This window comes from Odocoileus virginianus, chromosome 5, assembly GCF_023699985.2.
Source record: "Odocoileus virginianus isolate 20LAN1187 ecotype Illinois chromosome 5, Ovbor_1.2, whole genome shotgun sequence".
Lineage (NCBI taxonomy): Eukaryota > Metazoa > Chordata > Mammalia > Artiodactyla > Cervidae > Odocoileus > Odocoileus virginianus.
This window is the reverse complement of record NC_069678.1, coordinates 39,513,798-39,528,797: the sequence shown is the minus strand read 5'-3', so window position 1 is coordinate 39,528,797 and position 15,000 is coordinate 39,513,798. Positions and strand designations below refer to the sequence as shown.

The following is a 15,000-nucleotide window of genomic DNA, read 5'->3' as shown; positions in this document are numbered from 1 at the left end:
TTTAAATAAGTTACAACTTTTTTTTTTTTTTTTTAAGTTCTAGCTCTTGCTGATCACTTTGGGCCATAGATAGCTCCCATTATTAAAGATTATGTGTTTTGATTCTTATCCACAGCAGGAGAGTTTTGGGACCAGAGTTAGAAATGAGGAAATTATATACAGATGTACAAATCATGTAGTATTAGAGGGCACTTCAGAGGGAAAATCGGGTGTTCAACAGTTGTCCAGCACCTCCAGTACTGGATAGTTTTAGATCTATTTTAATCTCCTTAATAAGTCCTATAGCTATGCAAGTGAGTGCATTTTGATAACTGCTGTGCCTAATTTGTAACAATTACTGTCAACCTTCAGTTAAGAGACTGTTCATTCCACACTGGCCCAGAAAAGAGTGAAATGTATGACTTGTGCGCATAATTTTATTCACATCATATTTCATACTGATTATGTATTGATGACATTGATTCATTTACTCTTTACAGCGCCACTTGCATGGATATTAAATCTTATTGACCACAGATGAATTTTAATTTCAGATTGGTGATAGATTTTTCCATCAGCTCTGATAGTATGTTTGACTTTTTCATCATTAACCCAGGCAATCACACAGCACTGAGTTATTGCATTGAAACAAAAAGTGCACACTTCACTTGGTAATTCTTTATGGATTTACAATAGGAACTTCATTAATGTCTGTTGTGGGGATCACAAAAAACAACATTTATCTGCAAATAGGAATTTAGCAAGCTTCAAAAATCTCAGGAAAAAATATTAGGCTTCTTTGTCTTCCGTAATGCATTTTCTTAATGTTGTGTATAGGGAAAATGACTAATATTTGAAAACTATTTAAAATTATACTGCCATATTTTAATACTTATTTTTATCATTTTCTCTTATTCAAGTTTATGGAGTGATTTTAAATGTATTTTCCATTGCATTATTAGGTAAAGGTTAATTGCATCAAAGTATGTATAGTTTTCCTTATTTAGTTTACTAATATGGAAAGCTACCTAGAATACTATTGTAAGAATGGAAGTCTAATTTTTTATTGCAAATTAATCAGTCACCATCAATGAGCCATTTCAAGCTTTAAGAAGTGCCGATACATATAAATGCTTACAGATTTTTATGCTTTCAGTTGTAGTTAAGTGAATCTATAGGGCACAGTTGGGGACAATAATGAGGACAGTAGCAAATATCTTGAGTTATCATTTAAGTTTGGAGGCAAAGCCATTGGTAGTTATACTTGGTAGCCCCCCCCCGCCAAAAAAAGAAGTACAAGAATAAAACCTACCACCTCCGATATAAAATCATAGTTTTCTACAGATTATATCTTAAGTTTGTTGCTGGTGTTATGGGATTTCTTTCCCTGATTTAGCAAGGCATAAAAAATGGTAGAGCTACCAACGTGCATGATGAAAATGGGAGGATATAGAGACAGGTGGAAAATGTTGCCACCCTGAGCAGCACTGAATACAGGACACAGCATTGTCAACCTGGGACTAATGCACAGACACGTAATAAGTCTGAGCATGGTCTCACAGTACCGTCTTACTGAGTATAAGATGACGTAAGTTGGGAGGTGTGAGGGAGGAAAATCGGGAAGAAGATCTGCTTTACGTGTTGACAGCGTTGCACGTATTGTACCTTTCATATAAGTCTATACCTTCTGCGGGGTGGGAGAGGTAGGACATTGATTTTGGAATATAAGATATATTAGGCAATGAATAAGAGACTTAACTGTGTATTTTCTTAATGTCGGAAGCCAAAAGGAGACAGGTGGCCTTGAAAAATTAATAGCTTTTAAAAGGCATAAGGAAATATAACTTAAGGAGGTGTTCTTATGAAACACTGGTGAGAAGCTGTGTTTTGGGGTTGATGTTAATTAAGAACATACCCCCGTTGGCCTAAATGTCTCACATTTTTTGCCCTTGGTGTTAGGCTCACCATGAGCCGGGTCAATTCACAAGGCAATTTTTGTAAATAAAGGTTTGGGATAAGCTGAACGTGGTCCAGAGAGACATTAACAAGAGGGCACGGGGGAAGAGATAATGAAAACACTGCCTGGTGGAACATAAACTACTTTTTGGACTTAGAGAAGGCTTTAGAATGATATTTCCCAAACCCTCTGGCACTTCTTTTCTGGAGGAGATGGGATGGGGAGAAATGACAAATAGCTCCATTTTATTATTTTCTTCTCTCTAGTTCTCCATATTTTTGGTAGGGAAAATTGGACATTAATTTTGGCCGTTTTCCTTCTGTTCGCAGAACCAATTACGTTTTTAGTGCATGATGCATAATAAATTTACCCAGGCATCCTCTGGCTGAAAAGTAATGAGTTGATTATTTGTACATCCCTTCTTTAAAGGCAGCTAATTGTATGGAAAGTATAGGCCCCCATCATCTGCCCCCTTTCAACTTTTATCCTCCTGAAATTTGTTCCCAGTGTCTGGGATGTATAGTTTAGTTGTTTTGCATCACTGGCTTTTGTATATTCTGAGAAAAAATGATTTTGAGCTTTCAAGTCATATAATCTCTTGACTAAAATCTCAGACCACTAGTGTTCCAGGATCTACAAAATCTTACAGCCTGTTTTGTCTAAAGGAGACTTGGCTCCCCTCAGGAGAATAATACCTTGTAGAGAGCTGTGTACATAGAATCAAGAATTGTGGCAGTGGCAGTTTTTTTGTTTGTTTTGTTTGTGATAAATTTTGCCTGCTCTGGAATTCTTTCGTCCACTCAGAAGTGATTATTCCGTCTAGAATAATCTGTGCTTTTCAGTAAAATAAGAGATCACATCTCCTTGGTTGGAAGAAAATTTAGTAGAGTTCTAGTTTGCATACCACTTCACAATTCACCCGCAGTAGTTATATAATTGGTGGTGTGTGTGTGTCCATCGTAGAGGACATTTGATGCTCATTTATTAAATATGCTCGCTGGCTGCTGCCGCATCTTTGTTCTGGACAGACAAATTACCTTTCTCACACTGAGCCTCTACTCTGGGGAATTAAGCCTCCACCACTTTAATTAGCTTGGAAGTAGGGGGTTGCAGCTTCTAATAGACTTCAGGCTTTTAGTAAGTTAGGGAAAGGGTGAAACGAGAACTTCCTGGGAAGCTCAAAATGTCATTTAAAAACCATAAAAACCTAATATATATTATTTCATTTCAGTAATTGCAAACAGATTGTATTTGACGACTGTGTGGAGTATCATTTCTAACTTAAACATTAAAGTTAGACTTCCATGGAACTACGTTCTATAATTGAGCACGTCATGAACACATTATATAAGTTTGATTCATATATTTACAATATTTATGTAATATTAAGTGGCATAGCAGATAGGAAATACTAAGGGAAGAGTAGCATCTGAATGTGTGTGTGTGTATGTACACTCATGCATATACACACATACCTATAGGTGGAGAAGGATATGGTGAATAGACATCACATGGGGATATTAAAATAATAATGATAATTGATAATATTTGTTTAGCTTTTATTAAGTGCCAGGCACCGCTGAATGTACTCCCCATATATTATATAATCCTTACTACAGTCTTATTATCCCCACTTGAAGGATGAGGAAACCGAGACATAGACAATTAAGTAACTTGCAAAAGGTTACACAGCTGTAAATATTAACACAAAACTTCCTGCAGAGAAGGGACTTGCCTTTAAGATCCACGTACAAGGCAAGATGTTATAATTCATTCTTTTCAGAAAGAAACTTGCTTTTACAGAGTTCAGTAATTCACTGTAGAACTTTACATCAGAAACTTTCTAATAGTCCATTTATTGTCTCATTTTCTCCACTAGTAAAAGTGCAGAAAATGTTATGCTTTAGTTCTTCACTGCTGGGGTAAGTAGCGTAGAAAGCCTCTATCAAGTCACAGTTGGGAAGTAATCTAATAAAAGAAGATTAGTGGATGTAGGGAAGACAAAAGCAGTCATGTTTGAGTTTAATATCTCTCAAATTTAGCATTTTAGCTAAGATGCCCGTTTTTATTTCTTGCAGGTCTGCTAAAAGGTCAGAGTAATGCAGAATGCGTGCCTTCATCTCAGATCTTGTTCATCACAGGTGGATCCCATGTGTCTTCAGTAGACAAGTCACCTTTATAGCTAGCACCAGTGCCAGCTCCATGCCATTGCACCTTCTTTAGTCTTGATTGCTCTTCCCGCATTTATTGGTGTATTAAAATGACTGAATATGAACATTAAGGACTCCATGAACCTGGGCTAATGGGAGACTGTAGAGAAAATGAAAAAAGATCCACCGGAGGACATCTTTGGGGGGGAGGGAGCTTGGGAGGAGGGAAATGACTAATGAAGCTAATTAAAAGAAGCATTCAAATCTGCTTTCTACCCTCATTAACAATTAGCAGGGCACTGGCCAGAGTTTGTACCCTGTGTTTTACCTTAACAACATTCTATTTGCTCTTTGTATATTTAAGTGTTGTAAGGAAATGTGTTTCAATCAAAACTGAACATGAGATAAAGGAAAGAGATGTGGCTTTTGTGATATTCTATCACAAACACTTTTATTGTATCTCTGTAAAATACATTGTATGTATGCATGTAAGTGTTTTTGTCCTAATGTTGCTACTCCCATGGCAAAGACAAAAAAAAGAGTGAAAAAAAGAAAAAAAATTGGAAAAAAAAATCAAGCTCATAGCAGCTACTGTGTAGAAATTCCCCCCTACTTCTAATTTGCTGAATGAAGAAAAAATCTTTTATTTGTGATATTTTCAGAGACATTTGCTCTAGTATGGTGTATTTAAATAATAAAAACTTAAAAGAAAAAATATTCAATGGAGTTTGGGTTTAAAAACTGCTTTTTCTTTTTTGTGTTTTGGAAAATTTTAGTGTTTTTGTTCTATACCAAGTTCACTTTAAAAAATCTTAGGGGGTCAAAGGAGGTGGTGCGTATGTTTTATTTAGCTCTGAGCCAATAAGGTATTCTTCAAATTACTTAACTATGCCATTTTTGGCAGGGGTACAAAGACATGTTTCTAAAGGAGTCCTTTTTATAAGTTCAGAATATTCTGTTAACAGCACGTCATTACACTTCTATATCACAGTGAATCTTTTGTGTTTATATATATACATTTATTTGATTCTTCAACTATTTCATTTATTCTTTTTTCTCAATAGGAAAGCCTTGGGTATTGATGGAAAGCATGTTAAAGAATGTGGCATAACCATCTTGTTCTCTTACCAAGTTTATAGCTTTTGAAGGAAATAGCAGTTCTAAAGCATACCTGTTCAGATTTTGAAGTTCCATTAGTTGTTAGGAACCCTGAGCTCTCTCACGGTCGTCTTTGATGGGTGAAACCGCCATTTTTTGCTTAGCTTTTAGTCTCGTGATCTGCTGTATGATTTGTTTATTTTGTCTTGTTCTTACACTCCTGTACTGACTCTGCCTTTCCATATGTTTGGGGGAGGATTTGGATTTCATTTAGTAGCACTCTTGAGATACTTGGTCGCCAGTTCTAGGCAGCAGAATCTCCCTACATGCGCCTGCATTGGCTGCAGATTTGTCCTGCGGAAAAACGTTTAGGGCAAGGATTCAGTGAACTCGGGGTAGGTGCTGGAAGGAGGAACAATCTGAAAGTTGCTCTGTGAGGTTGTTGGATGTGAGCAGAACCCAACTGCAACTTCTCGCACAGGTTAATAAAGCCAGGTGTGTTCACATTGATACTTTAAGTTTTATTTTCTCTTATTCCAAAGAAAAGCTCCCATACAGACTTACCTTGTCTCTGAGAATAGGAATCGGTTCTGCAGGGAGGTCAGGCTCACCACATCTCAGCTAGCTGTCAGCTTCCCTTTGGGACCTCCTGCTTTCAGAGATTCCAGGCCAAAAGGAAAAAATCAGTTTTCTAGCTGAAGACCTCCTATAAACCTCCTATGGGAGAATTTAAAGGCAAAGTTAAAGTGAATAGTTTATTAGAACTTTATAAAAAGAACATGCAGGAAAAAAGTTACATAAACAATACCTGTTAGAGTTGGATCCTTGGGGAATTTCTAGGAACTAGTTCTGGTTCTTTTTTTTTTTTCCTTTTAGATAACTTTAAGGGAACGTGAACTGAAGGCTTCAGGATAGAAAAGGAGAAAAGTGTTCATGAGAATGGAAGCATCTTCTCAATTTTTCTTGGCATAAGCACTCGTGTCCCATATAATGTAGAAATTCAAAGGAGATAGTTAATAACTTTTAGTCAGTAATACAGCTGTGGCATTCAGTGATGTGGAGGGCTAAGGTCATTAAAGACTTTAAATGAACTATTATGTGGCTGGTTCCTCAAGCACTGCTGCGTATTTAATAACGAGCTTCTAAAAGCATTTCTTAAGTTGCAGACCTATAAGATTACAAATGTCACTCATGTTAGTATAATCCACATGCAAGTGATGAAGCCTTCTCTTTGATGTGCTAAATTGGAGAAGGACTAATGGAGCTATGAATATACAATAGAACATATTTAAGTAGTAGTCTTGCTTTAGGTAAAACACTTCCCTTGAAACCAGAGGCATTTCAAACAATAAAACTGGTCTCTAATGGGGATGCTCTGTGGATGGAAAGCTACTGAAAACACTCAGGTTTATTCTGATGTGAGCAGTGATCGTATTCCTCTCCCAACCCCAACATTGCTGGGGAAAAAAAGGAAACCCACTTGCTTGTTCACCTTTCATCACTGCATTTGATGTTAGTGAGATGTACTCTGTTATTTTGAAAGGACTTACTTAATATTAGGCACATCGTAGAGCAAGATGGCCCTAGTCCTTAACAAGCCAGTGCAATTAAAAATAAAAGCAAATGTGACTGAGCCCAGCTGAACTCCTGATTTAAAAAAAAGTTTATGATATATATATATAAATGTCTCAATCATGCAAATTGTCAATCTTGCTAATGAAACAATTTTGTAAAAAGATTTTCCTCTGAAAGAGTTTAATGTTTTTTTACCTATCTGTCTAGTTAGATTTACACAGCCTGAAAGGCAGAAGAGCCTGAATGACGCTTTTCCAAACCAAATTGTTTGCCACAAGAAACTATTTCCAGCTCTTCATGACTTATTAGGAAATAGTTTAACACAGACTGTAGTGTCTTATGAAATGAGAAAACTGTCACTGAAATGAAGCTTGTGAAATTGTCATCCTCTTAATATTTATTTAAATTCTTTTGCCCTGATTAGCACTGATATTTGAAAACTGATAACCTATAATGAAGCTCTTAAATGGCTTGAATGTCAATATAATAAGGTTCTAATGTGCACTACTATTTATATAAAATATTTCTTGGGCCAATAAATTACATAACAGTGAATCCAAGATCTGTCTATCAAAACACTATAGTGAAGGGTTTCCAGGTAGCCTAAGTAATTGTAAATTGAGAAGGTGTCCAAAGCCTCTTCCACCCAGGAATTCTATCCTGGGTGCTTGCATCCTGTGCCTTGGTTGCAGAGGATGTGGGAACGCAGATCGTTTATAAGTTGGTGTTACTTGTCGCTTTGTCACAGACTCACCTATTGTCAGTTCAGCCAAGTCACAGAAATGCTTATTGCAGTTAAATAGCAATTTGTTTCCATGAAACTGCAATTAAAGTATTACAGAGCAGCCATTTTAGATTGGCAAGGCTCTGAGTGCATGTTAAACAGCCAGCGATTCCCACTTGCAAAGTCTGGGATCTGACTAGCAGATCCCAGTGTCACACATGCACCCGTGTTGGGTATTTAGTTAAGAGGCTTCTGCAGCTCTCTGCTCACTTTGTGAACATGCTGAGAGCTATCCATGTCAGTGCTGATTTGGGGAAGGTGAACTTGCAACTTACCTCGAGTGAATACTATTTTCAGTTGTACAAGGAGCGCTTTCTGCTAGTGGATAACGTACATGTTTCCGAGAGGGAAGGTTTTCAAGTTCAGATTGATTCTGTGGAGAATGGACTGTAACTCGGAAGCCTGAGGCCAATAATGTACTACAGGTCCTGACACGTTACAGCTGTGTCAACAGGGCCGTTCTCGCTCCTAAATCACAGCTAGTGAAGCAGGGGATGAAAATCAACTGATTCTGTTATAAGTTCTTTGAATGACACTAGAAAGTTGTTTAATGACTCTGTTAGAAGGGACAAGCCTGAGTGGAGCTTCCTCTATACCTATTTTAATTGTTTCTCTCCCCTTTGAAACAGAACTGGACAACTTTCCTGGTTGTTTGCATCACCATCCCCGGATCAAAACCTGCAGGGGAAAAAGAGGCTCTGAACTGAATTCTTGTAAAGTTCAGGATTTGTTGAGTGAAGAAGGTGAAGTGCAAAAGTTTTATGGAAAATGCAAAACCTTGATGTAAGATCCTGAGAGAGGAAAGGCTTTCAGAGGTGGTGTTTTAAAATGCAACTAACGGTGCATTCTAACCAGCTTGGAAACCATCATTAGCTATGAGAACAGGGGGCATTGTGCCTTCTTTCAGCCTAGAAAGTTCTACCTTGAACCAAAAGGTTTATGATCTCCACTTAAAACAGTTTTCATGTGCAGTGCATCTATTTATAGGATTTTACCTGTGTTGTTTGAGCTGTAATTTTTTAAGTGAGAGGAAAACATTAAGAGTGTTTCTTCCTAAATTAATTTTTCATTGTTGGAGAATTGAATGTTTTTAGGAACAGAAAAGGGTAAATCTGAAGATGAACTGAATTTCCAAATGAGGATTAATTATGAGGAGATTAATTATGAAAACTGGAAAGGAAATTGCTTGCTTGGGCTATGAATGTATGTCTTTTTCTTTATTTAAATATGGTCGGTTAGAGATGGGTGTGTTTTCAAGTCTTCATATCCTTCTAAGGCGTCTGATTAATTTCTGTACTCAGTTATGGGACTTAAACTTGCCATCACCCTTACATCTTTAAATATAATGTTTAATATAATGACTTTATCTTGGAGTCGTGCAATGCTTTGTAGTTGTATTTATATGTTAACATTTACTGTTAGCAAGTTCTTACACATGTTACTTCGGTCCTTTCACTAATCATCTTGATTATTGGCTCAGTTATACAGATGCCGTCCTGAAGTTTGAGCGAGGTGACTTATGAAAGCAGGACCAGTTCTACAGTTAGGGGAATAGGTGCTTCCTTTGGGTGCAACTTTTAAGTAATCAAGACAATGCTTTAATGCAGTACTTTTAAAAATAGAATTAATGCAAAAACATCCATGATGAACAAAATAATCACAATTTCCGATAAAGGCAGGATCAGTATACTTACCATTCTTTTTCCTCAGGCTCCCAGCATTGCTGGGCACTGTTATTAATGTTCAAAGTGCCCGAGCTGCTAGTGCCCTGGCATTTTGGTAGAGTTGCCTTACAAATTGTGAGACAGCAACAATGGTATATTTTATTCTATGAGCTATAACAATTTTTTTTTCTTCCCTTCAAAAGCTAAAGTATTGCATTTTATCTTTATCCAACTTGGAATTGCCGATTCATTTAGATTACCTGCATATTTTAGCCTCGCTCTAAAAGAAATTTCTCTTGAATTTTGACAAAGCTCAACAACTTCATGGTGAGTAATAAAGTATGATTGATAACAACTATGACTACAAGTTGTTGCTGAGGAAAAGGAGGGAGACTTTAGGAATCCTATTAGTCCAGAAGGCAAAATGGATAACTAACTATATCCCATACAAAGAAGTAGTAAATGGTATGTTTAAAATGTCTGAATGAGCTGTGGCTTGGGCCTGCAGTTCATACTTGTGGCAAATAAAAGACCAATGAATCCAATTATGTAAAAGTAACATATACATATATAAGTATAAAAGAGGTAATACAATAGTTTGTATAGAAAAGTTTTACATGTTCTAGCATGATGTGAAAAGCAGACGTACCAGGAAAGAACTAATATTTGTATTTATTCTTTTAAGATAGGAGAGCACTGAAGTATTCCAATAGAACATATTATACCTTTAATCACATCCAAATATGATTCTGAGCTGATTTTGAAAATTTTCTTGGCTGTGCTTCCTATTTCCCCATTAATTGCTAGAATCCAAAAAGATATCAAGATTTGTAGATAAATTGCTGTAACACACCATTAAATCCAAGCTGTGCTTATTGGTAAAGGAAAAATAGTTAAGAAGTTTCTACTCAATTTAATAAAACATAATTTTGATGTTGATATAAAGGTTAGGCAAAAAGGGCTTATTTTTGGCCTGGATTCCTGATTGTAGTGGATTTTGGAGCCAAAGTGCCTGTTCTCAAAGCCCATAATGTCTATGTTATTTCATGGAATATCTCAGCCCAATGACTCTTTGCAGGTGATCTTTTAATCTTTTATTCTGCTGTGTGCAAAATGAGACTTCAGTTACCCAATATGTGTTTTTTCCAGTCTGAAGACTAAATTACTCTTCTCATTGGATATGGATGGATATACATCCATCCTCTTTAAATTGTAAGGACCTGAAAAAAATATGCATCGATGAATGCACTGTAGATTAAAAACTACAGAGTATCAAGTGTAAAGAATGAGATACTGTGTGTTATGTGTATATTATGACCTCAGCTCATAAAATCAGTAAGTGAAGTCTGGTCACATCACCGAAGGGTAGGCAGGATTTGCACTAGGTCGTGAGCGGAGCTGCAGGACCCATGTGCTCAACTCCTTAGTTACACTACCACTCTCTATAGCTGGACTGAAAACCTTTCTAACATTCAAGTTTTTCAGTCAGCGCTGCGTTACAGGCATGAGCACAGCCTGAATGGTGTTTATCAGCTTTTTTTTTTCAGGCAGGGGTGGGAATAGATGTTTATGGAATTTATAATAGATAAAATATTTTCTCTCTAGATTCTAAGCTCTGGAGAAATTTCTCTCATGAGAGAGAGGGAGTAGGGAGGATGGAAGAACAATTACCTGAATAAATTGCTCTTTGAGAGAGGATTAATGGGCTGGATGGAGTCTCTCACTGCAGATTGGGAAGAAGACTGTAGGGGCTTCTCAAATGCCTTCTCCAGACACACCGTGGATATGGCTTTCTTTGTCTGATTTCACCCCTGTTATCCGGAGGCTCTTCCCTCACCCACACAAGATGCTGTCACTATGCATCGGAAACCCCAGCCATGCTTTTGTGGGCTGCAGGCCCAGGCCCGTGCAAGGCTGTGACATGAGGAGATTTCAGACATTAGCAGCGTCGGCAGTTTTTTTTTTTTATATATTCTGTGTTACTTATTTTTTTTCTTATTTTTATTGTAGTGGTTTTTGCCATACATTGACATGAACCAACCCTATATGCGTTGGCAGTTTTTAAAAGTTGATATGATACAACATTTGGTGACACTTTCACAGGTATGTCAGGGGAAGCTGAGGTGAAATGAAAATTGCAACAGAAGAAAGGCGGATTCCAATGTTCTTGATGAAATTTGGGGTACCACTGGGGCAAGAAACACTGCTTCTGGTTTGTTAAAGCTGCAGCCTCTGGAAACCTAATCCTTCCCTTCTCTGAGAGTGGAGTGGGAGCAGCGGGGGGCCGGAAGAGATGGAGGGGACAGGTTTGAGTTTTCTGATTTGTTACTGAGTGAATCAGGCGGATAAACAGGCTTGGTTTTCAAAGGACAGGCAATCCTAAATGGATTTCTGACACTGAGGCTTTTAACTCGGTCTTTCTTCTTGGGGATGAGTGTAATTCACAAAACTCCATCCTGTAAGCAATTGTTTTTTACCCTCTAAGTAGTAAAACATGTTTTAAAATTACAAAGAAGGGGGGAGAAAGATTCTGGCTGACTTTGGTGCTCTCAGAAGCCAGACTGTCTTTGCAGTGGGCCAAGTGAAGGTGTAGCTGTAATATTTTTCTCCCTAAGTTGTGTTTTATATTTTTTTTTAGCCCAGAATTTGATTTCTAACAGGCCCACCAAAGGATTCTGCCCCTGGAAACTCCTTGTTTTGTATGCAGATGGCATGCTAATGAACTCATTACCGTACATTTTATCCAGCTCTGGACAGATTTGTGACATTATTTTTCAAAACAAAACGGGGTTAGGCAGTTGGTTGGTTGGGCCTGGTGAGAATTGGGTGACTAAGTTAAAAAAAAATATTTTCCAAAACACTAGCAACTTGCTCAGGGTTGCTGCTAAACATTCTGTTAATATAAAACTACCCTCACCAGTCCCCCCCTGCAACTCCCTCTAGAAAAGGTTCTTTGATTTCCCCATATTCCTAAAGACATATACAACTGTGTGCCTTCCAATTTTATTCTAAGACTGTGTAATTCTGGGTTTTCTTTTTGATTCCTTAAGTATCCTTGGGTATCTTGTGTATCTATGTATCTTTTAGCTTAAGTTTCTGCACCAACCTCAGGAGAGAGAGTGCTCACTGTTGTCTTAAGGGGAATGCTTTGAAAATTAATGATGGAATATTTACCTAGCATTCTGTGCTCTGTGATTTTTAGGACCGGATGAACGTACTCATGATTCCTCACCCTCCCCTTTTATTCTGAAGCGTGTAATAAAGCCTGTATTGCACTGTCATGTGAAATAAGCACCAAACTGGGAGTCAGGAAACACTTAGAATTTAATTCTAGTCATGAAGGGAAATCAAATGGAACCTATAATTAAATTTGTCTTTTCAATCAAATATTAGCCATAGGCTAATCATTTAATCTCACTACCTCATTTTGCCCATCTGTTAAATAGGAATTTGCTAATAACAGATATATTTGCCCATGCGTTAGATGAGTCATTAGAAGGTAAAAGGGCTTTATATTCTGAGGATGGTACTCTTGGATTGTAACCACTGAAACAATGGAAAATATAGTCACTTCTTGGATATACGATTAGTTATAAAGTCTTCAATTTACTTTGAAAATTATTGTAGCCAACTCTTGCCTACCTTCTCTAGTGGCGGGGCCTTGTGATGTAGATTAATTTAAAAATAATGGGTAATACTCAAATAATTTGTTTTTGGTTTAGAATGTAAATGTAATTTTTTTCATTAAAAAAATATTTTGAGCAGTTTTAGGTTCACAGAAAAATTGAGAAGAAGGTTCAGAGACTTCTCATCTTCCCTCTGCCCCCACACAATCACAGGCTCTCCTATTATCAGCATCCCCCACCAAAATAGTACCTTTGTTACAACTGATGAACCTACACTTGTTGACATGTCACAATCACCCAGAGTCCACAGTTTACATTAGGGTTCACTCTTGGTGTTGTAAAGCCTATGGGTTTAGACAAATGTATAATAACATGTATCCACCATTATAGTACCATAAAGAGTGTTTTCACCACAGTTAAAATCCTCTGTGCTCTGCCTATTCATCCTTACCCCACCCCACACACTCTGACAATGACTGATGTTTTTACTGTGTCTGTAGTTTTGCCTTTTCCAGAATGTCATATAATTGGAATCATATAGTATATAGCCTTTTCAGATTGGCTTCTTTCACTTAGTAATAGGCATTTAAGGTTGCTCCATGTCTTTTCATGACCCAATAGCTCATTTCAATTTAACACTGAATAATATTCCATTTTCTGGATGTATTACAGTTTATTTATCCATTCACCTACTGAAGGACACCTTCATTGTTTCCAAGTTTTGGCAATTATGAATAAAGCTGCTATAATCCATCGTGTGCAGGTTTTTGTGTAGAAATGTTTTCAATTATGTAATTTTGGGAAGCAAGGTGATCTTGCTTTTGTTAAGCAAATGTTACACAAAATTTGTAATTCCATAAACTCAGACCAAATAGTGGTAGCTCAGGAAAAGAGATGAACATTTATTAAGGAATCGTATGAGCCATGCATCATTTTCATATTTTACCCCCCAGTATTCAATATTCAACCTCAGGAATATGCTGCTACTCTACATTTGCAACTGAGGGAGCAAGGACTTGGAGCGGTTGAATAAGGTGCTCAAGATCACCCAGCTAGAGTGATTTGAAAAAGTGAATCTGACCCCAGAGCCCTATCAGTAGGCCCCTCTGGCCTCCCGTAGGAGAAAGCATGTTAGGATTAAAGCTTTACCACAGCTAATCCCCTGGCTGTCTAGTCAACCATCAGATAATGGAGTTGATACTATACTCAAAACCATAGCAAACTTGTGAATATTAAATGTTTGATTGCCTTTGGAAGGAGTGAGCCAGGTATCAGTATTTACATATGAAAGTAATTATCATGCCCTCTTGACTATATACTTTCCCTAGAAAAGATAATAGCCTTTATTTCCCACTTTGTGGCTCTTTGAGGAAGGAAAAGGAATGATCATTTGCCATTTGTCTAGTAATTCAATTAGAGCTATTATGTGGAGCTCAGCACTTTACATGCAATAACTCATTTAATTCTCTTGAGATACTTATAAGGTTGGTTTTATGAATCCATTTTACACATGTGGAAACTGAGATTTATAAATAAGGTTGGGTAACTTGCCCCATATGTTTAGCACATGGTCAAGCTGGCCACTGAGCCCAGGTTTGTCTGAAACATCCTGCTATGTGCCATGAACATAGCACATAACTCATTTAACTTTTGTGACAGCCCCATCAAAGAAGGTGGCATTATTACCATTTTCCAGATGAGGAAGTGGAGGTCTTGAGAGTTTTCATGATGTGCTGAAAGCCTGGCTTGAAAGGCCCTCCGCTGTGTGACTCAACTCTGCTGAGCAGCCCTTGTTCATTTATAGAATAAAGTAGGGGGATATGTCTAAAACTTGGGACTGTTTGTGTTCTCAATCTTAGAGGTCTTTAGTAGCACTTCTCCCCCACCCTCCTTAACATCTGGAGATTTATCAAATCTCATTAATTAGCTCCTGCTAAAATAATGTGGGTTGAGCTCTGGGTTGGTTAGCATATTTCTTCTTTACATTTTCTAAAAATGGCTGTGATTGTGAGTCAGTCTCATTTATCAAAGGAGGCTCACTATCTGTAGCATTTATTTTTTTCCATTTTCTATGAGACAAACCTTTGGCTGGAACATATTTTAATTTCATCTGACCCACTTTACTCCATGTTGCTTTGGACAAATACAAGTCTCTTCTGAATTTGCT

General features: G+C 37.4%; 1 protein-coding gene across 4 annotated transcripts in view; it reads left to right on the top strand.

The window, feature by feature from the left end:
* The window catches only part of LMO4 (LIM domain only 4), a 16,510-nt gene extending 11,761 nt beyond the window's left edge, over positions 1-4,749 (top strand). For all 4 annotated transcript variants that reach the window (XM_020877239.2, XM_070467809.1, XM_070467810.1 and 1 more), the window contains exon 5: positions 4,015-4,749. In XM_020877239.2, the coding sequence (XP_020732898.1) occupies positions 4,015-4,023 (9 nt within the window). In that variant the 3' untranslated portion in view covers positions 4,024-4,749. The remainder of the gene's footprint in view (positions 1-4,014) is intronic.
* The last annotated feature ends 10,251 nt before the right edge of the window (positions 4,750-15,000 follow it).